This window comes from Cottoperca gobio, unplaced genomic scaffold (assembly GCF_900634415.1).
Source record: "Cottoperca gobio unplaced genomic scaffold, fCotGob3.1 fCotGob3_104arrow_ctg1, whole genome shotgun sequence".
NCBI classification, from domain to species: domain Eukaryota; kingdom Metazoa; phylum Chordata; class Actinopteri; order Perciformes; family Bovichtidae; genus Cottoperca; species Cottoperca gobio.
Window position 1 is genome coordinate 410,001 of NW_021166783.1, and position 23,245 is coordinate 433,245.

Genomic DNA, 23,245 nt, shown 5'->3' on the forward strand with positions numbered 1-23,245 from the left:
TGAAGCACACGTCGGGTACGTCCGGTAATTTTGAACATGCTCAAAACATCAGCGTTCAACAACGCACCCCAGCGTAACACCGCCTGCTCTTAACGAATACTACGTATACCTTATATCAACGTACACCAGCGCATTGCCGATATTTTGTATACGCCATATGTTTGTATACGCTATGCATATGTTGGGTATTCGTCTAATAGACAGAGGGTGTCGTATCCTGTACAGTCTGTAAACACTGAGACAAATGTATAATTTGTGATATTGGGCTGTATAAATACATTTGATTAGATTTGATACATTTTGTAAGTGATGCGATAACAGGTTAGACATGCGTATCTGTATATGTTCACTTTTCTGATCCAATCCGATGAAAAGTTGGACGCATTTGCACTCTGACAAATTTTCGTATGAGCCAGCATACGTCTCTGTCATACGGAGATGTGTGACACGGCCTTAAACAGCTGGAAAAAATAATTAGCTGATTAATCAATAGAAATAATTTGAGTTATTAATAGTTAGTTGCAGCCCTAATGTGGACATTTGTGTCTAACTTTAACTTAAGAAAGAGCTTTATGATGCAAACAAACAGAGTTAAGTAAAATAAGCAAACAATATGAAAGATAATTGCAACCTGACAAAGTTAATACACTGAGATTTGAGTAATGCTATGACTTTGCTAACATGTTGTTAAACAGTATGAGAGTATAAATAATAAAAATGTCCCATATTGTCTTGAAATGCACCAATGAAACAAGGCAGGTCCATCAACCCGAGCACACGATACAGTGACACTTTATACTTTAGGATTCCTGAAGTCAAAGGCTGCTGGGAATCTAACACCTCCACGATACAATCATCTTTATACACACATTAAAGACACACAAAGTGAAACATAACTATTCTGTCTGATTTAATGTGGATTCCATTATAGGACTGCAACTATCCATTACTTTCATCATCTTTTTTTTGAAGTTATATTTTTGGGCTTTTCATGCCTTTATGATGAGAAGTACAGATTGTGAAAGAGAGCAAGAGAACGACATAAAGCAAACGCCACAGGTCGGACTCGAACCGGTGGCCACTGTAGGCAAGGCCTTTCTATATGGGACACCTGTGCTACCGGTTGAGCTACCGGGACGCCATACTTTCATCATCTTTTAATCAGCCGGTCATTTTTGGGAATCGGAGAAATGTGTCAGAAAATGGTGAAAAATGAAAGAAAAGTCCGAAGTGACGTCTTTAAATGTCTTGTGTTGTAAGAAACCCAAAGACACTCACTTTGATATGATATAAGACAGAGAAAAGCAAGACATCTCCACATTGGAGAGGCTGAAACTGCATTTAAAGACATTTCTGCATGAATAAGATTAAGAATAAGATGGACTTCTAGCTGCAGCTCTAGTTTGATTGAAATTCCTTTGAGTGCAAGAAAAACGATTTATATTTTATTACAACAAACATCAGTTTGATTTATAATCCTTGGATTGGACATTATAAAAAACTAAAAACGGACATCGAGCACTTCTGAACATGAAGGAAATGTTTCTCTGAGGTCAAAGTCTCACAAATTAAAACTAGTGAGAAGTTCAAACACTGCAGGAGGAGCTGCTCCAACCAAACATGAAGTTTGAACGTGCAGCTATTCTTCTTACGCATCCACCAACACCTTGCTGGAAAGATCCCTGAGAGATAAAGCTTCATTGCAGCTCTAACGGCAACAATTATTAGTTTCCTTCAGGAGTTTCAGAAACACTGATGGCTTCATTATTTCTAAAGGGTGAGATTTAAACACTAAAGGTTGAGCTTCCCCACTGGCTGCCACTAAACCGTGCAGACGCTCTGACATTGTAAATGTCAGCGCTCATGAGCTCATGCATGTGGACTTCTTGACGGGCCCGTCAGCCGGTAAATGGCTGCTCATCTCCTCTGAAGCCATTCAGACGTTATGAGTGACAGCCCTCGTTTCAGAGTTTGATAACATGTTGGAGGGAAACTTAAGAGATTACTTGTCACACTGACCTCAGAGGTGAACTGCAGATAGATCTATTTAAATGTCTCCACGGTGAGAGAGAACGGGTCAGGGCAGGATGAGGTGCAAATGAAATGATGTATGGTTGACCGCTCTACATCATCATCTGGAGGTCGACGTCTCCGTCACTGTTACAAAGGCGTCCAATTAATCAGAGCTGAACAGAAGAGTTATTCAGCGCGGCTCAGAGACATGATAACAGTAGTGTCACAGCTCACAAAATACTCCAATCTGTCACAGCGGAGCTAAAGCACAGCTCAGCTGGTTAAGCTCTCGCCGGCGACCTCCTCCCTCTGGCTTTCACACCCACATGGCTGCGGGCCGTCTTGTTTTTGTTCCTCTGGTTACATCAACACCCTAGTTTTGTCACATATACTGTGTGTGAGGCGTTGGTTTGTTGAATTGAACACTGATTCAACTCGGCGCTGCTCACTCAGGCTCGTTAGAGGCGCTGGAGCTAAAGACGAGCACAATTGAGAGAGAGAAGTGTCCGTGCACTCGGATCCGTGCAGAAGCTATGCTGATTAATGAAAGCTTTAAATCTTCCAGGCGGGACGGTTTTCGAGCTTGACTGAGATAAAAAAACATCTTTTGCACAGATCGGAGTCGTGCAGATGTTTTATTCTGAAGCCTACTTCAGTTATCACTCAGGAAACATGCACCCACAAAACTGCTTTCTGAAATGATATCGTCTGTTGTGGCTGATAAGATACTTATGTTTGCTCAAATAGTGCAAGACACAGCTGCAATCAACTTAAAACCTCACGTAGCCGAGTCGGTGCTGTGGTTCAGCAGACACAGCGGAAACAAAAGGACGTAAAATATTGAGATAAAATATAAATACATTATAAAAATCAAGAGAACTCATCGTGATAAGGAGTCCGTCGCTGGATCGTCGAGTCCATTCAATTGTTACCGATATTGATATTATTTCAGAAAACTAAATAAACTCTTGATCTGAACTCAGTTGCCAGTTTATCAGATACACCAGGAGGAAACCAACGCAGTAAAGTGATGTTCCCCTTTTGTTTAAGGTAAATGTTGGAGTAGTGATGGAGAAAAACTGGCTTTAAGCGATAGATTTAAGACGACCAAGAACGGGGAGCAAAGGGAGTAAACCAGCTGAAAGGTCACAGGGCCCATTGTGGATCTCATGCTTTCAAAATATGGCTCTGATAGTTTAAAACATTTACAATAAAGGTGATGAATGTGGTTTCAGGAGGGTCGTTAAGTACGGCACAGATACGGAAACTAGGCATGATTTCCAATGTAATTTATACTATTTTAATTTTGTTATATTATATTAATTCTGCTATTTTATATTATTTTAATTCTGCTATTTTATATTATTCTAATTCTGCTATTTTATATTATTTTAATTCCGCTATTTTATACTATTTTAATTTTGTTATATTATATTATTTTAATTCTGCTATTTTATATTATTTTAATTCTGCTATTTTATATTATTTTAATTCTGCTATTTTATATTATTTTAATTCTGCTATTTTATACTATTTTAATTCTGCTATTTTATATTATTTTAATTCTGCTATTTTGTATTATTTTAATTCTGTTATTTTATACTATTTTAATTCTGCTATTTTATACTATTTTAATTCTGCTATTTTATATTATTTTAATTCTGCTATTTTATATTATTTTAATTCTGCTATTTTATACTATTTTAATTCTGCTATTTTATATTATTTTAATTCTGCTATTTTATATTATTTTAATTCTGCTATTTTGTATTATTTTAATTCTGCTATTTTATACTTTGTACTGTAAATGCTCTTATTCTGTCTAATCTTGTCATCTACTAATGTTTTAGCTGTGAAGCACTTTGGGCTGCAATTCTTGTATGAAAGGTTCTATACAAATTAAGCTTATTATTATTATTATTATTATTATTATTATTATTATTATTATTATTATTATTAGTTGTAGACCCATTCATCGGGTCTGCAGACACATCTGCACAGGCTTGTCTAAAATGAACGAGATGAATATTCAATTTATCTGGTTTTCAGAGTCGTTGGAAGCCAAAATTGTAATTGAAAATAAAATGTAATTGAATCGCTCAGTAAATTAATGTACGTAGAAAAACAGACGGTGAAACGTGTTGAAAGTCATGTTGACGTCACAGCAGCAACTTTACAGTTTCAATGTTCATACCCGTAAAGTGTCACCGACGTTAATTAAATAAAGTAAATATAATCTGGATTACTTTAAAATCAATCCTGTTAATCTGCTTTCAGTGAGACATTTATCTATAAAGCAATAACAATATTTAATAATGATGATACATTTGTGTTGTGCAGATCTGCTTAAGCAAACAGAGACAATAACAATGTTAAATAAATGTTAAATTAAGTTCAGCGAGTTTACTTTTATGAACTCTGCTCATGCGTCTGTATTGTAAATGCATGTGTGCAGGACAAACATGTGACGGCTGGAGAAAACATTGCAAAACTAATTTCCTTTTCATCAAATTTGAGTGCGTGTTATCTGAATCGTTGTGTTCTCAAGCTCTAAATCTCTCATCTCATACTTGTGTAGTAAATCCTGAAAGGCACAGTCTTCCTAATTCTTTCCATCTGTCAATCCTGCTTTGTGCATTTCTACTGAATATGAATTGTCCTCTCTTGCACAGGATTATTTTCCTAATAACAGAAGCTTTTTCATCTCTTCCTCCAGCTGGAAGTATTGTGCAACAAAGACTGTAAGAAAGCACAGCTGTGGAGATGCACTTTACATACTGGAGAATATTGACGTAGTTACAAACGTTAGGAAACAGATTTTGCTTCTTCACTGTTGACTTGTGTGTGATGATGTTTACGACACTTTAGATGGGAAATGCTTCAGACACATCTGCTGTGTTTGCCTCCACCATCTCCAAGGAGCACGACATCCTCATGGGTTCCCTCTACAGCGTCTTTTGTAAGTCCGCACGACAAACATACCTGTACGCCATGGATCTGTGGCGGACCACGGCTCCGCTCACTCTCTCTGTGTTTCACAGGTGTGCTGTCCCTCATGGGGAACTGCATTCTGCTGCTTGTTGCATATCACAAGCGCACGACCTTGAAGCCGGCCGAGTTTTTCATCATCAATCTCTCCATCAGTGACCTTGGGATGACGCTCTCTTTATTCCCATTGGCAATACCGTCAGCTTTGACACACAGGTAACTCTTCTGACATTATAAGATTGTAGCCAATGACTGCGGCTGAGAGAATGAGGAGTCTGCCAACAAAGAGCTCACATTTGTTTTTGTGTCTGAAATGAGATCTAAAGAGGAGTCTGTTTTATATCAATGTGGGTTCTGCTGGTCGGACAAATCAAACACATTGGAGAGGTCACCTTGGGCTGTTGGGTTAACATTTGGATCTTTAGTTATTAGAGAAACAACCTGAGAAAACGTTAGTATTTTGCTGTCGCCATGTGTCCGACAGAGACACCTCCTGAACCACGAACACTAACAAGGAGAAGCTGACTGACAGGATGAACTCCCGTGATGCACGACAGCACCAAAACACATCTTTTGATATTGTTTTGATTGAGAGCCTCCTTGTGGCAGAACATTACATATTGTACGTTTCTCACTACTTCCTGACATTGTATGGACCGATGTATTGTTAGTTGCAGCCCTGGTCTCCATCATATTCCTCTTTTCTACTCGTCCGTCTCTACAGGTGGCTGTTTGGAGAAATCACCTGCCAGCTCTATGCTATGTGCGGAGTACTGTTTGGTCTATGCAGCTTGACCAACCTCACAGCCCTCTCCTTAGTGTGCTGCCTTAAAGTCTGCTTCCCCAGCCACGGTGAGGGGACGACAAACTGAGTTAAATCACAAAGCTCAACAGCATGAGGAAGTGACAAAAATAACCGCAAAGCCTCTTTTTGTGTCTCCCGTCTGATCAGGTAACAAGTTCTCCTCGTCACACGCCCGCCTCCTGGTCGTTGGAGTGTGGTGCTACGCATCCGTGTTTGCTGTGGGGCCCTTGGCACAGTGGGGGCACTACAGTCCTGAACCTTACGGCACAGCCTGCTGCATTGACTGGCACGCACCCAACCACGAGCTTTCGGCTTTGTCTTACATTGTCTGCCTCTTCGTCTTTTGCTACGCGCTGCCCTGCACCGTCATCTTCCTCTCCTACACTTTCATTCTGCTGACAGTGCGGGGGTCACGTCAGGCCGTGCAGCAGCATGTGTCACCGCCACAGACCAAGGCCGCCAATGCACACGCTCTCATCGTCAAGGTCAGGGGAAATTAGCGTGTCGCTTCAACGTGTTTTGCAGTTGACAAGATTTGAGCAGGATATGAGAACATACATTATTCAGTAGGTTATAGAAACACTGATGATTATTGGTTTATATTTGAAGAATCTGTCCATGCATATGTAGCTATCAGTGTGTGCGCGTGTGTGTGTGTGCAATCATAAACAATAAGGTGGTACTGCAGATATTTGTATACTTTTCCGATGGTATGAAACTAAATGAATCTTCTGCAGGTCGTGCTTTCAGCACCTGTTTAGAATGTTATCAGCATATTAAATTATTATTATTATTACTATTACTACTACAGTTACATTGCTTCAGACTGCAACTACCCGTACGTTGGGAAATGACAGCATTTTAAACACGAGGTCAGGTTTAGGAAAAGATGGGTTAAAAAACAAAGTATGTTTGTTATTGGGCTGCACAAAAACTCAACATATATTCGATATATATAAAATAATAAATAAAAACAACGAGCTGAATATTCAATTCATCTCATAATCGTTGGAAGCCAAAATTGTAATTGATAATAAAATGTTATTAAATTGCTCAGCACTTGTATGTTAACGTACGGACGTGGGTCAAAATAAATCAACGGCGACTGTTGGTGCCACGCGGGACATGAACAGTGGTCTCCTGGGTGAAGGCGTTTGTTTGAGCCATCTGATTGACCTCCTCCCTGATAACGGACATTTAATCGGCTGATAACATCCGAAGCACGTGTTCCGTTTGTGTATCCACGTAGGTGTGTCTGCATGTGTTTCTTCTCTACAGCTGTCAGTAGCAGTATGTTTTGGCTTCCTGGGTGCCTGGACTCCATATGCTGTCGTAGCCATGTGGGCTGCTTTCGGAGACTCCACGCGGGTTCCTCCTGATGCGTTCGCCTTTGCCGCCGTGTTTGCCAAGTCTTCCACCATCTACAACCCTATGGTCTACCTGCTGTGTAAGCCCAACTTTCGCGAGTGTCTGTACAGGGACACGTCTATGTTACGACAGAGGATCTACAGGGCAAGTCCACAATTGGAACCGAAAGAGCGCTTGGGATCCACCTCACAGCGCAACAAGGACATGAACCTCTCCACGCGCTTCTCAAATGGACAGCAGGAGAGCTATGGGGCGTGTCTGCAATGCACTGACACTACAGCGCCGTGTCATGTGGACGCGCCCCAAAGGACTGCCTGCATCCTGACTGGATCCACCTACAGAGAGGTGACAGTTTGCCAGCTCTCTGACAAACCACAGGCTGAATTCCTCTAGTGGGACAACCCTCCTTCTTTCATGAAGCAAAGGACAGGTGCTCAGAAAGACGGAGGATACTGGGCATGGACAACAAAACAACAAAAGACCTGCACAAGTAATGTCACAGAAACTGTATAAAGCAACAGCACAGGCTTGAAAGGACCTATAATGGTATCCTTCATTGTGAAATGCCTGAGACTTCATCTGAGAAGATTTGCCACTACGTCTGTGTCCGCTTGTTTCCTGTTTGATTTTAATTTCCCTGGATCTTCATTAAATTTGATGTCAGGATAAATCATCGGGATAAACGGATATCCGGGCCGAGACTTCCTCTTCTGTGCGACGCTCATTGTTTACAGACCGATTAACAACTTGAGACGCGTTATTGAAGTTGGACTCTCAGCTCTATAAACAGATATCTACATATCAATTATGAAAGTGAAAATAAAAAGAGCTAAATCGTAGCCAAAGGGTTCCCAGATTAGGCCAATGCGTTCTGCGTCTTTCGCTCTTCACACAGACTGTTTACCTACATGCAACAAAAGCCTGCTCAAACGTGATTGGTCAATATTAGTTGGACTACAAAAGGACTAATAAAAGGACTACAAACTAAAACCAGAACGCTTCAGATAGCAAAACATTGTCCCGTTGCCTGCAGATATCCAGAGATCAGTGAAGCCTCTCTGTAAAGTGTTATAATTGGGTCTGGGTGACAAACAATGGAAAATAGGATTTTCACAATAGCCCGCAGCTTTGAGAATATTTGAAGCTTCTTGGTTATTTTTTTGTATTTTGTTTTTGAATAGCATACATTAACAGAGGTCCACACACAGACGTGTCGATAATCTCTAAATCTTATTTTATTGGAAGTGCTCTTTTGTTTGTCTTCTGCTCTTTATTTCTTTGTGCCAAGAAATTAGCATTTAATGTAAAAACTAAGCTATTTATTCAAAATAAATGACTCTTTGGATTGTTATCAGTTATAATAACCACGTCTGTTCCTGCACATATGTGTCAACAAACAGCACTTTGTTATATTTCATTCTGCTCTCCCTTTTTAATGTGGTCCTGTGTGGCTTCATGTATGCATATAAAGAAAAGCAAACTGTACGTTTATCAAAAACAATTCTCGTTCAGCTTTATTTATTAAATAAATAAAAACATTGAAAAATCGTTCGATTCGATTTTTCTGTTACATTTTTTAGATTAAAGGGAAATTAAAAAGAATAAACTCCAGCATAGCATATAATAGCAGAGGAGTTATTAAAGTAAGACACTTTGGAAAGGAAATGTTTTATCTCTAACCATTTGTCTGATCCACAAAAAAACTACGTGATTAGAGTTTCATCATTGTAATTATCTGAGTGTTGCTTTGGAAACATTAACTTGAGGACACATCAGTTTAAATTCACAGCAAATCTAATTTTCTACAAAGGAGGGTATTAACATTATTGGCAGCACCTTGGGGGGGGGGGGGTCTCGGTTTAAAATTCCAGGGTTGGTGTGCAACACTTCCAGATCTGTCTTCACTTTTAAAACAAAGTTTTAGTGTTTCAGAGGACAAGTCAACCAAATATGCAAAAGTACTGCATGCCCATAAACACAACACGCATTTCAGGAGGAAGTGTCGAGAGACTCAAACTGTGAGACAACAGGAAGCTGCATTTCATTTGACCCCACATTGAGTGAGCTGCAAAAATGTTTATTAATTAGGGATTGTGATTCACCAGAGGCCCCACAATACGATATTAACACAAAACAAGTCACGATACGATATTAACACGATACAAGTCGCGATGCGCTATTAACGCGATACAAGTCACGATACGATATTAACACGATACAAGTCGCGATGCGCTATTAACACGATACAAGTCGCGATGCGATATTAACACGATACAAGTCACAATACGATATTAACACAAAACAAGTCACGATGCGATATTAACACAAAACAAGTCACGATGCGATATTAACACAAAACAAGTCACGATGCGATATTAACACAAAACAAGTCACGATGCGATATTAACACAAAACAAGTCACGATACGATATTAACACGATACAAGTCGCGATGCGATATTAACACAAAACAAGTCACGATACGATATTAACACGATACAAGTCGCGATGCGATATTAACACGATACAAGTCGCGATGCGATATTAACACGATACAAGTCGCGATGCGATATTAACACAAAACAAGTCACGATATGATATTAACACGATACAAGTCGCGATGCGATATTAACACAAAACAAGTCACGATAAGATATTAACATGATATAAGTCCCATATGCTGATTATTGCGATAACATATATTGCGATATAAAATGATCTACCTGTTTTCAACTGCAAATATTGTAGTTAGACTCCATCTTTGTTTCGACTTCCTACCAATCCCACTGACTTTATCCCCAAAAAAATCACCATGTAGTGAATCTACTGAAAAACCATGAAGATTCATTTGTATTTGCAATATTATTAATTTGTAGAATAAAAGATTACGCAAAATATCAGGGTACTATGCTGTATGGATTTTTTTTTTCTAATATCCATAAATGCAATTATTTGTCTAAACTAACTGACAAATCTGCTTTTTTTGTATTATAATAGTATTAACTATTAAAATAAAATCCTCTTAACAATATAAATGTTTAAATTGATGTTTAACAGCGTAGATTGGAGAACATTAATCTGTGAAGGCACTCTCTCGTCGGCATCTTTGTTTGCCACTGAGACAGCAGTTTCAGAGGAGTATCTTTGACTGAAATCATGATGACAGCAAAGCTACATCTGGGGGGGGGGGGGGATTGTGAAGATTGTGTGCATACAGAAGCACACACAAGAAGGAGTTTAAATCTTAGGAATACAAAACAGTATTTGGTATATTCTGTGTGCATCTACTTCTTATCGGATACAGATCAAGTATATTATCCCACACGGGGACATTTGTTCGGTCCAGTGCTCCAGACATGAGGACGCCATAAAGCAAGAGAACAACATGGACAATAACCCCGGAGATCATATAATCATTAAGAAACAGAATAAACAATATTAGTCAAATACAAATTGTTGCAGCTAAGAGACCTGTTGTTATAAACATGTTATTAAACGTGTCAGCAGGGAGTCCGGGCATGAAGTATTGACTTAAGATGCAAAGTCATTTGTGTGAAAAGAAAAAGAAAAATGGAGGAAAAACTGATACATGACACATTTGGAGAAACTGGCAGATTAATACAGCATGGACACACACACACAGTATTTGGGTATTTTCCTCACCCAGTTTTTGATTAACTGTGATTATTATGTGTGAGATTCTAAATGTTGGACTGTGAGAGACAGATGGAAACTTTACAGTCAACACGATGAAATGTATTATCCAATACACTGTTCTGCCGTCACAGATGGAGTTTACTCAGCACAGTAAACGCTTCATTAGGAGCCGCTTCAAAGAAAATGAAGATTCAAAACCTTGCACTACACATCTTTATCCTTCACTCTCTCTCTCTTGAAATTCTGACCATAGCCTGCAATACCAGCAGTTCTTCTACAGCCACCCGACCCCCCTGACCCCCGGCACCCAGTTAACGCAAAACACTAATGTATTTTGGCATCTCTGCCTCGATGGTGACTTGAGGACATTTGTTTTGTATGTTTGTGTGAAGGAAAGAGAGAAACAAAGAAAGAGTGTTGAGATCTCTTCATCCCACCTCTTGGCTGAGAAGTCCACTCGTGTCTGACAGCTTCATCTTCACGTCACCCTCCTGCATTCATTAAAAAGTGTTTTTAACATGTTTCAGTTTTTCAATTTCAGATTTTCTGCTTTTGTTTTACTTCTTTATATCCAAAAATGTTAGAACATTATTGATTTATTTATTATATATTATATATATTATATTTATGATATTATTTATTATTATCATTTCTTTAATTTTTGAATCTTTAAAAAATAATAGAATATATATATATATATATATATATATTATATATTATATAATATATATATATATATATATATATTATATTATATAATATATATATATTATATTATATATATATATTATATATATATATCATCATATATATTTTTTAAAGATTCAAAAATAAAAATAAAATAAAAATAAATAATGTTCTAACATTTTCTTGGAAGCAGATCTAAAAGTGTAAATCCGCTGATATGGCTTCAAATGACTAACATCCAATTCATATGAACCGTTTGTTTCCTACAACACAACGCATTGTATTTTTGCATTCCACACATATAAAACAGCTTATTGCTCCTACATTACATATTCATAAATAAATAAAAACATACAGTATGTGCATCAACGGTATTTTAATCCCTGAATATCTGAGAGTAGAAGTTCTGATTAAATATCTGCAGTTCGTCCACGACGATTAAATCTCTACATGTATGATTTAAACATTTTCATTTTAAACTCCCAACGCTGCAGCTGTACACAACTCTCACATCATTATCTTGGTATTTAGCTCACATGCAGATTGTTGGTGTGAGTCTCAGTCATTTACATATAATGTTTTATACAGATAGATAGATAAATATTGTATTGATCACGAGGGAAATTTAGGCATCCAGTAGCTTAAAAGACATATGACTTTACACATCTGCCCCCCCCCCCCCTCCATAAAAAGTAATTAAAAAATAAGAGATAATGGCTGTAAATTATAAATACAAATGTAAAAATACAGGCTGTTATAAATAAATACAAAAATACACTACAACATTGACCACTGTTTTTGGTTTGAATGTTTGAATCCCCCAACTATTGTGCAAAACCTAACAATACACATAAAACCAAGTCACAAAACAGACAGGAAATCAAAGTATGACTGGATACAGCATGTTATGCATTTCTGTTCATCAATGTCATCAATCAATAATGAAAATAATTGTAGCACTGTAATATGGGATGAGAAATTCGACAAACATTATAACGTTTGTTAAAGCAGCGTTTTGAGAAGCCTTCTGTATATTAGACTGTGTTTACTGGGTCATCACTTTTAAGATTCGTCTGTAGTTTATCTCTAACAGTGTGATAAGAAGTGAAACTGGGATTAAAACTATCATTGTGAGAACAACGCAGATTGTTTCTTCCTGCTGTTGTTAAGTCTGCATGTGTCTGTGTGTTCAGGTGTCCTTGCTGTATCCAATGCCGCCCTCTATTGCATCAAAACGGAAGAACATGAGGAACTACCAGCCAAACTACTAGAATGTACAACTATGCTTTTATGTAAAGGCAGGTTTTAAATATATTTTGAATAATCTATAATTCTGGCACCAAACTCCATTTTGATCATTTGTTGAAGGAGCAACGCAGCAACAGTTCACCTACAGACTGTGCTTGATTGTCTTTATGCTCCTGTTAGTTTTGCAACACCTGTTGGGGCGGGACTGCTTACACCACCTGTTGGGGCGGGACTGCTTACACCTTTAGCATTCTTATTAAGACAAGTAATTAGGACGGCAACTAGGGATGTGACGATATTGGATCTGTGATAAAAGACACTCACAATAGGATGATCGTGGTGGATTTTCACTATAGGGATAATTGTGACTAGTTCACTATCATGGTAGAGAAGTTAAAAATAAAGCCTGATTTAAACATTACAGGAATTATAATGCAACTATTTTATATTATTATATTAATATTATATTTATTGTATTTCTTATTTACAATAAGATAATTTATTCCTTATGATTTATGATTACCTTATTTTAAGATGGTTTTATTGGGTTTTATCACTAAAAAGGATGTTGAGTAAATAAAGATGTCCTATCCTATCTATGTTGCAATAAAAACATTTGTTTCATAACTAAATGTAAGGTGCAGTGATTCCAGTATGACATAAAATGTTGATATCATCCCATGCCTATTTGCAACTAATGATATCTTTATCATCAATTAATCTGGTCAATGTTTTCTATAAAAATGCACATTATAACTTTCTAGGGTCAAAAGTAACATATTAAAATGCCTTGTATTATCTGACCAGCATGAAGCATAAATATATTCAGTTTTACTGTAATATATGGAAAGAAAGCACCAAATCCAAACATTGGAGGACATTGAACCAGCATATGTTTGGCATTTTTGCTGGGAAAATGACTGATTACTGATTTATTTTCCATCAATTGATGAATCAACTAATCATTCCAGGACTACAGGGAGGTCTAGACGTCCAATTAGATGAAAACCCCTAATTAGATGTGGAGGAGTTTTAAAGTGACAGCCCTTTATTGCTGCCATAATATTCATATACTGTAACTAGGTTTGTTGTAAATACCTCAGTTACATACAGCAGGGCTTTTGAATGAGCCTAGTTACACTCTTTTGGGGGTTGAATCTGAATCAATCTGCCCATTTTAAATAAACCTGCTAATAACTAAGAGCCCTTCAGGTGAAGAGGTGGTGAACAAATTACATTAACTTGCTTTATGTTGTTGTTTCTAACAAACAATTAACAATTAACGTTACTTTAAAACGCATTTTAGGGTTAGTAAACGTTCCCCCTACATTGAAATGTTACATGATTATAAATAGGATTAAATTATGGACAACTGGTTTAGTAAACTGTGTTACTGGTTAGCTTAAAACAATGGCGACACACTGACCTGTGTTTTCCTGACGCAGTAGTTTCAGGTCTCGCTCTCTGGCATGAAGTTGTAACTGCTTCTTACACGAACTTTTTTTGGCAAGATGTTAACACTATATGTTCGACTGTCACCAAAGATGAACGCTATAAGACACGGTTCTGGAAATCATAACTTGAAACGTTGCTAGCAGTTTACGCTAGCTAATGATAATTTAACGACGTCACTGAGCCAACGGTCAGGTATGATCCAAGCGGGAAGCAACGTCACCGGTTCGATTCCTGTTGAGGGGTTGTTGTTAAATTTAATTAAATATTAACATTATTGATTTTCATCACTTTCTGAGGTATATCAGCCGGTAGTAACGTTACCTAGTAGAACATTGTCTTTTCTTTTGTTGTTGTTGTTGTTTTGAGCGGAAGTCGCTGCCTGGTTACGTCAAAGATTCTAAACTGTAACTCTGGTTACGTCCTCGCGGGGATGTGCGCGCCCCAAATGTCAAAACCGGCACTTCCAAAGTTAGGGTAAGTTTAAAATGTTCTGCAGATGTTGGGCCAGCTCGGTAAATGTATATAATTAATTAAACGAGCAATGTTATGTTTCTATCTACATTTTTAACTGTTTTAAAATATTAACCGTCGTTATGTTTACATCTGAAAAACTAGTCTGCCCTCGCAGTTTAGCTAGCTGGCGTTGCCGCCTAGCAAACGCAGCTAGCTAGTCGGCTTTGACTTCACCAGTTCGGGGACTTCACATTGGTCAGAAGGCCGATTATTTCGAAACCCCAATAGTTAGAAAAATATCCTATTGGACCGAAAGGTCATAGTCCGACGGCCCGTTATCACGAAAACAAAAGCCCACTGTTCGAAAAACCCGTTACTCCAAAAATACACTCGAATTAAAATTCAGTGACACCAGACTCCGTTAACAAATTTCTCAATTTAAGAAATAACGTATACATTATAACGTTATTCATAATTTAAGGCTTTTTGTATGACTCCTAAATAAATACTTTTAATTTCGGCTTATATTAAAAGGTCCTCTAAGGACTAACTAAAATAAAAAAAGTTGGCATTTGTTTTCATGATAACGGGACTTGGACATTGAGCTTTTTACACTGAATAACCAGCTAACTGCTCATTAATGTCAGCTAAATTGACCATAGCCGCATTTATCATAAACAATCATTTTAGGTTTTGTCACAGGTGACGGCTAACTTCGCTTCTCCAACATGATGTTTTACACTCAACTCTTCACGTCCAAGCGGGGACCCCTTGCCAAAATCTGGCTTGCAGCGCACTGGGAAAGGAAACTCACTAAGGTTCATGTATTTGAATGTAATTTGGAAACAACCATCAAAGACATCATCTCCCCAAAGGTACAAAAGAATGAATATTCAAAATGCATCCCATGTAATGGAATAACTTATACCAAAAGTATAAGTGATGTCTGAGATGTATGTCTTTGTAGATGAAGATCGGTTTAAGGACATCTGGTCATCTGCTGGTTGGTGTGGTCAGGATCTACTCCAGGAAAGCAAAGTACCTCCTTGCAGACTGCAGTGATGCCCTGGTTAAAATTAAAATGGCATTCAGGCCAGGTAATACATCCTGTTAGTCGTGTCAGTGTCAACAGGTATTTAAATTGTAGTGACACATTAGGACACCATAGGGCTGAGGTTACTTTGGACTGGCTGAAATGTTACTTATAGCTGTTCAAAGGTACAACTATGGCCAACTGTATGCATTCATTGAAGGGAAAAAGATATCAACTCGAGCTGCAATGATTTGACACAAAAGTAATTGTCAACTATTTTGATAATCAGTTGTGGGTTTTTTTAGATTGTATTTGTTTGCACAATAAAACAAAGCAGCAGAAGCACAACAACAACAACAAAAGAAAGAAAGAAGCAAATTGTGCAAGTGGGATAAAAAAAGAAAAGAAACCTAGAGGCTTATAGGAGAAATCTTATCTCCAATAAACATTATAAGCAAATACAAAAGTCATATAAACAAGCAAACATAAAATCATTACTCATTAAAGTCCATTTTCATGCAGAAATGTCAGAAAATGCTGTAGTCAGCCGCTCAAACAAGGAGATCTTCTACTTTTCTGTTTTATACAATGTTAAAGTGAATTTCTTTGGGTTTTAGACAGAAAAAACTAGACATTTAAAGACATCACTTTGGACTTTGAGAAGCTGGAATGGACATTTCTTTCTATTTTCTGACGATTAATTGATTAATCTAGGAAATGCACTACAAACTACATTCTCCAAAGTGATCATACAGTTGAATCAACACCTAAACAGTTTAAACAAAAACTGACAGAACATTATAACATTCATTAAGGAAGGATGTATTGCAGGACTGTTGTATTGAACTGCATTAGTTTTAGCAAGTTGTGTAAACACCGGTAACTACTTTGCCTAATGAGGACAACCACCAGAGGGTGACAGACATAAATACATATTTTAGGAGAGAAGAAGATCAATGCAAGAATGTTGTATGTGTGGTTTCTCTTATCTACACGATTACACAGACTACTACAGCTAAAAAGTCTTTTAACACACACCCAACATAAAAACTTAGCATCTCTGAAATCACATATGTGTGTATTAACTCAGCTGACTTCTGTGAAAGATCCGGAAGACTTCATCTTCAAATTCAGATGTCTGCTCAACCTTTGATGGCTCCAAACAAATACTGCTTCAGTTAAATCACTGGTTGCTGTTCTTATCTCTTGTACTTTGTTTCTCTCTCAACACACCAGGTCAGACTGATTTGCCGGTGGGGGGGCTCGAGGCAACGCTAAAAGCAATTACCTTGATCGAAGATTTCACTGACTTTGATACCCAGCTTCCAAACCCAAGGTGCTATTTTCTCCTCTCTGAATCCCAACCTGATATTTATATACTGCATGTTTCTTTAAGATGTGTCACATACGAGGTGCAGGTTTATTCACGAGCTTATCAAAGGACTATTATTAAAAAACACAGGCCTGATTTAATCCATTTTGTTTACAGAGTTATTTTCAAGATACTCAAATAGGCTTTATGTAAAAATGATGATAAGATAAGAACATTATTGATCCCACACAGCTGTGTCTCTTGTTACTGCGGCTCAAGAGTCTGAAAAGCATAATACTAAAAGGGTTTGAGCGATAAATAAATAAAAAACGGTATAAAAACAGCCGTTTACACATAAATATTTCACTTATACATATATTTCCATGATGGATATTTGCACTTATAAGTGTGATACACTATAAAATAAAATACTAAATTATAGAAATATAATTACGCAGGATACAGACATTGCACAGGATAGTCTGTTTACATTTGGATCACCCATTGTTTGTTAAAGCCCAGTGAAGTATTCCGTCTGCTCACACTATGTTCTCTTCTTACTGGGACACCAGTAACATAGATGTCGAGGACCACTTTTCTCTGAACCAGTGTCGATCGGAGGACATCACTCTCAAAGAGGATTTTGGAAACGGCTTTCTGAACTTTGTAGATTTCGGTGAGACACAGTTGGTTCTCATGTTATGGTACTTTCTGATTTCATGTGAGCTTCTGCCTTGGTGGTGTTGAGCCGTAAGCATTCATTTAATTCTGCATTAAACCTTTAAATTCAGGATTAATCTGATTATATCCTAGCTTTTTGGTATTGTTAACACATTGTGTGAAAAGTGTTTTCTGTGTATCCAAAGCCTGATGCATCTTCTTCCTCTCTACCAAAGAGCTCCATTATACAATGAGCCACACGTATTAATTAGAAACCGGCTAGCACACCAAATTCACAGCTGAAAATAGTCCCCAATAAATAAGTTATTCACTCCTGATTGAATAACATTCACTTATTAGAAATTAGGTATCGAAGGACTAGGAGGGCGGCAGCTTCTGCCGTGTCAGAGGCAAAGCAGCGGGTGTGGGAGAAGTTCGGAGAAGCTATGGAGAAGGACTTTCGGTCGGCACCAAGGTGCTTCTGGAAAACCATCCGGCACCTCAGGAGGGGGAAGCGAGGAACCATCCAAGCTGTGTACAGCAAGGGTGGGACCCTGCTGACTTCAACTGAGAAGGTTATCGGCCGGTGGAAGGAGCACTTTGAGGAACTCCTGAATCCGACTAACACGCCCTCTATGGTTGAGGCAGAGCTGGAAGCTGATGGGGGATCATCGTCAATTTCCCTGACGGAAGTCACTGAGGTAGTCAAACAACTCCACAGTGGCAAAGCCGCAGGGGTTGATGAGATCCGTCCAGAAATGCTGAAGGCTTTGGGTGTTGAGGGGCTGTCTTGGTTGACACGCCTCGTCAACATTGCGTGGAAGTCTGGGACAGTGCCTAGGGGGTGGCAGACCGGGGTGGTGGTTCCCCTATTTAAAAAGGGAGACTAGAGAGTGTGTGCCAACTACAGGGGTATCACACTTCTCAGCCTCCCTGGTAAAGTCTACTCCAAGGTACTGGAAAGGAGGGTTCGGCCGGTAGTCGAACCTCTGATTGAAGAGGAACAATGCGGATTCCGTCCTGGTCGTGGAACAACAGGCCAACTCTTCACTCTCGCAAGGATCCTGGAGGGGGCCTGGGAGTACGCCCATCCGGTCTACATGTGTTTTGTGGATCTGGAGAAGGCGTATGACCGGGTCCCCCGGGTGATACTGTGGGAGGTGCTGCGGGAGTATGGGGTGAGGGGGTCACTTCTGAGGGCCATCCAATCCCTGTACACCCAAAGCGAGAGTTGTGTCCGGATACTCGGCAGTAAGTCGGACTCGTTCCCAGTGAATGTTGGCCTCCGCCAGGGCTGCGCTTTATCATCGCTGCTCTTTGCAGATGATGTGGTCCTTATGGCATCATCAGTCTGTGACCTTCAACAGTCACTGGATCGGTTCGCAGCCGAGTGTGCAGCGGTTGGGATGAGGATCAGCACCTCCAAATCTGAGGCCATGGCTCTCAGCAGGAAACCAGTGGATTGCCTACTCCGGGTAGGGAATGAGCCATTACCCCAAGTGAAGGAGTTCAAGAAAGAACGAGATCACGGGTACAAGCGGCCGAAATGGGTTTTCTCAGACGGGTGGCTGGCGTCTCCCTTAGAGATAGGGTGAGAAGCTCAGCCATGAGTGAGAGACTCGGAGTAGAGCCGCTGCTCCTTTACGTTGAAAGGAGCCAGTTGAGGTGGTTCGGGCATCTAGTAAGGAGCCACCTGGGCGCCTCCTTAGGGAGGTGTTCCAGGCACAGTCCAGCTGGGAGGAGACCCCAGGAAGACCCAGGACTCAGGTGGAGAGATTATATCTCCTCACTGGGAACGCCTCAGGATCCCCCAGTCAGGAGCTGGAGGATGTGGCCCGGAGAAGGGAAGATTGGGGTTCCTTACTGCTCCCCCCGCGACCTGATCCTGATAAGCGGTAGACGATGGATGGATATTCGTGACCTGCTTTTAAAGATTTACTGCAGCTATGAATGTGCTTGAGACTGATTTCCACAGACGGGAAAGAAAAGTTGGAACATTTTGAGAGACAGACTGGTTTTGGTCTTTTCATGATTTGTTGACAATAACAAAAAATGCACAACGTCAGCGTTCTCCTTTATAAAGCATTGTTTTCTGTGCAGAGCTGAGTTCTCATACTGACTGCGTTTTCTTGCCCTGATGTGTAGGAGATGAGTCCCAGAGCCACAAGAATGGGCTGCTGGACATGAGCTTCCAGAGCTTCACTCAACATGGAGACGCTTTTGGGGATGAGGATCGAGGATTCGAGCTACTCGGTAGTGACTGTGAATTTATCAGGATGCGTCTAAAGAACATGATGCACTGAACAGAAGTACCACGTCACACGCATTTTACACCAGTAAATAGTATAATGAAAATAGAATTACATGATATAATATAACATATAATTACTAATTACAGATGTTTGTACGACATTATAGGTAAATAAAATAAACACGGAGCCGGGGAGGGGGGCAGTTGAACTTAAGTTAAAAATGACCTAACGAGAAGCTTTACCTTGAGTAAACCCAACACACCAGAGTGGAGGCATGAAAGATATTTACAGTTAGCCTGGTTTTAGTTTCCAGTCATCTATTATGTATTTCAGTGAAATTTCACAGCTCGTATGAAGACATCCTGGAACTTTCCCCGGTGGTGTTTGCACTTTGTCAGCATTATAGGAGCAATAAAGCTGTGATTTAACTTCACAGAAATGGGATTGCACAGACGCATCATTAGGTTTGGTCTCTGAGGCTGAACTCTCTCATTTGGGGAGGAAGCAGAAATTCAACCCGTCCGGTCCTCTGAAGGCTCAGTGTTCGTGGAGGATCCAGACTCTGGACCACAAAGAATTAATATCATCGGAGACACTGCGTAGTCTGACTGCTCATTATCTCATGATCAGAAAAAGAGTTGTGCAGCTTTGTAGCAAGACGATCCCACTTCTGCTGCTACAGATTACATTCAAATACTAAAACTGTCTGCTGTAAATCTCTGCCCTTGTTTTGTAATTGGTCATTCCTTTGCTGCAAGACTCAAGACTGACCGAGTGTTTTCATTTTTAATGAGCGCGTAGACTTCCTGACTCACTCCAGTGATAATGCTGAGTCCACCGACGTCACTGCAGAAGAGCCTCAAAATGAAATCCCAGAGATTTCTACACTCAAGAATCAACGAGGTGATAAATGATCACGATAATATTTATCCTGTTTCTACCTACTGGACATAAATACACATGGGTCATTGAAAGTGCTTGAATTTATATATTTTGTGCAAGAATAGAAATTAAAGTTATTTTAATAATTGTATCTGAACTTCTGCTAATCAACCTGATCCTTGTTTTAAACTACGCCGTGTTGGGTCCTTGAATTTGATTAAATTTGGCCTGGAAAGCCCTTGAATTAGATGTTGTGGGGGTTACCTGTGCCTGTGTTTTGTGTTTTCAACTGGGCTGTTTGTATAAATGATGGTTTTATTTAAAGGAACCAGTGGACAGTGTTATGTTTTGTTCATCAAGTACATACGAGTAATTTCCAAACTCAAAATAGTTTCCATATGTTTTCCAGATGCTGATAGAAAGGAGGCGGCGACACCGAACGAGACCACGCTGCTCTCTAACGAGGAGGAGGCCTTTGCTCTCGAACCTGTGACCGTCACTCGTAGGCTCAATCAAACACCTCACACTGTTCCTCAAACTATTATGCAAATGTTTATGGAGATGCTGCTGTAAGAGGTGGCATCGCCCCCCTGAAACTACCAGCGTTCAGCTCCTTTCCTAGACAAACAGCATCTGGCTTTTATCTTCAGTGGGAAGGTTGCAACATTCATTTCCAGGACAAACTCTGCAGTGACACCTGGGTGGACTGCGCGCGATGCAATGTGACGCACGTTGAATGAATATATGTGAATATATAATGAATAAACAGGAATCTGGTCAATTATTAATGTATTAACATACCAAACATAATTGACACGCTCTCCTCAAAGACGCCAGACTCCATTGACAGAAACAGTCCTTTCACCTCGCTGATCATCTTCATTCAAACTCGACAGAAGCAAAATGAAACTCATTTGTTCGTCTCTCTGTGTTCTGACCATCACCAACTCAGAAGTAACGGAGATAAAGAAGTAGAAACTAACACTTTTGCGGAGCGGATGTCGAACGTGAGCGACACCAGGAGAAAACAGAAAAACATACTCGTCTACTGACAATGGGAAAGATATTTTTAGCGTGTTTCCACGCGTCTAAATAAACCTCCATATCCTGTATGTGCTCATGTTTGGTGGGGAAGGTTTTATAATTCTGCTGTGCAAAGAAAAGCAGAATCTACAAACTGTTGACCTGGAGTTCCTTCCTTGTCACACAAACAGGCTCTTCATACGTCATGAAGCAAAACGAGCACTCGTGTGAGCGTCTACTGTTTCTTTTCAGCAAACTGCGAGAAGAAGAGGGGGAAGAGGAAACGCAAGTTGGTTGTGGACCAGACCAAAGAGCTGACCAACGAATTCATCAGAGAGCAGCTTTCCAACTATTCAGATCTGGTCGCCCCCTTGGACATGGCCCCCGCGACCCTGCAGCTCATGCAGTGGAAGGAGAGCGGGGGGTCAGACAAACTCTTTGCACAGCCGTGTTCAGCTGTAGCAGCTCCAGAGATAAAAGAGGTAGACAGATGAACACGTCTCTGCAATATTGGCTTTTTATCGTATTGCTTATGCATTAATCGGGACAGTTTATGCATTCATTACCCTCGGCTACTTTAATAAGTCTAGAACAGAGAAGAGCTCTGGCTTTTATAAATGTAACTTCTTACTATTTTCGTGTTTGGGACAAAAACAAGCTGCTTTCATGGTTTCCTGCACAAACAAAGCATCAAAATCAATGTTGATAATCATTGCACATCACACACGTGAACAATAAATCCCCCGGTGTTTAGTACACAGAAAATAATAAACATTTTGTTTCATAAAATAACTTCATTGCTGCAAACTGCCTTAACATTCTGAACATGAATGTTTATTTAGTTCTGATCAGGACTGGAGGGGATTAAAAGATTCAACTCAAATAATATTAAGTTACATTTTAGTCCTCGAAGGACATCAGAGCAACTTTTTAAAACACAATGCATCTGATCGATATTACATTTAAATCACTGTTAATGTTGAATCTAAATGTCTCTGCAGTTCTTTGCCAAAAGTTTTTTCCAGGTGAAACGAGATGTGCGTAACGAGGTCGAGGTGATGCGCCAGGATGCACAAGATGGTAGGAATTAATTTATGAAATATGATCTCAGTTGTTGTTCTGCCTTCTGTTACATCTGATCTCTCTGTCTGTCTGTCTCTCTGTCTCTCTCTCTCTCTGTCTGTCTCTCTCTCTGTCTCTCTCTCTCTCTCTCTCTCTCTCTCTCTCTCTCTCTCTCTGTCTGTCTGCTCTCTCTGGTCTGTCTCTTGTCTGTCTCCTCGTCTCTCTCTCTTGTTCTGTCTCGTCTGTCTCTCTGCTCTTCTCTCTCTCTTCCTCCTGTGCTGTCTCTCTTTGTCTCTCTCTGTTGTCTGTCTCTCTCTCTACTGCTCCCCCTCCCTCTCTCTCTCTCTC

General features: G+C 39.5%; 2 protein-coding genes across 2 annotated transcripts in view; both read left to right on the forward strand.

Annotated features, from left to right (window-relative positions):
* LOC115004479 (opsin-5-like) overlaps positions 1-8,654 on the forward strand; it is a 10,952-nt gene extending 2,298 nt beyond the window's left edge. The window contains exons 2-6 of the mRNA XM_029426112.1: positions 4,882-4,972; positions 5,055-5,217; positions 5,726-5,853; positions 5,954-6,291; positions 7,085-8,654. Coding sequence (XP_029281972.1) covers positions 4,882-4,972; positions 5,055-5,217; positions 5,726-5,853; positions 5,954-6,291; positions 7,085-7,567 — 1,203 coding nt within the window. The 3' untranslated portion in view covers positions 7,568-8,654. The remainder of the gene's footprint in view (positions 1-4,881; positions 4,973-5,054; positions 5,218-5,725; positions 5,854-5,953; positions 6,292-7,084) is intronic.
* A 5,787-nt stretch (positions 8,655-14,441) lies between these two features.
* Positions 14,442-23,024, forward strand: rad21l1 (RAD21 cohesin complex component like 1). Its single transcript, XM_029426117.1, has 10 exons — positions 14,442-14,694; positions 15,364-15,548; positions 15,641-15,770; positions 16,943-17,042; positions 17,591-17,694; positions 19,824-19,931; positions 20,732-20,833; positions 21,222-21,314; positions 22,088-22,317; positions 22,837-23,024. Exons 2-10 carry the CDS (start codon positions 15,402-15,404, stop codon positions 22,924-22,926), a joined length of 1,104 nt encoding a protein of 367 aa, XP_029281977.1. The 5' UTR covers positions 14,442-14,694; positions 15,364-15,401; the 3' UTR covers positions 22,927-23,024.
* Positions 23,025-23,245: the final 221 nt, after the last annotated feature.

What these genes read in the sequence shown, in the direction of transcription:
- rad21l1 (XM_029426117.1), top strand. Translation starts at nt 15,402, where the DNA reads ATGATGTTTTACACTCAACTCTTCACGTCCAAGCGGGGACCCCTTGCC. An exon ending in TCGAGGATTCGAGCTACTCG is followed by an intron (nt 19,932 to 20,731) that starts GTAGTGACTGTG and finishes ATGAGCGCGTAG; the next exon opens with ACTTCCTGACTCACTCCAGT. An exon ending in TACACTCAAGAATCAACGAG is followed by an intron (nt 20,834 to 21,221) that starts GTGATAAATGAT and finishes TATGTTTTCCAG; the next exon opens with ATGCTGATAGAAAGGAGGCG.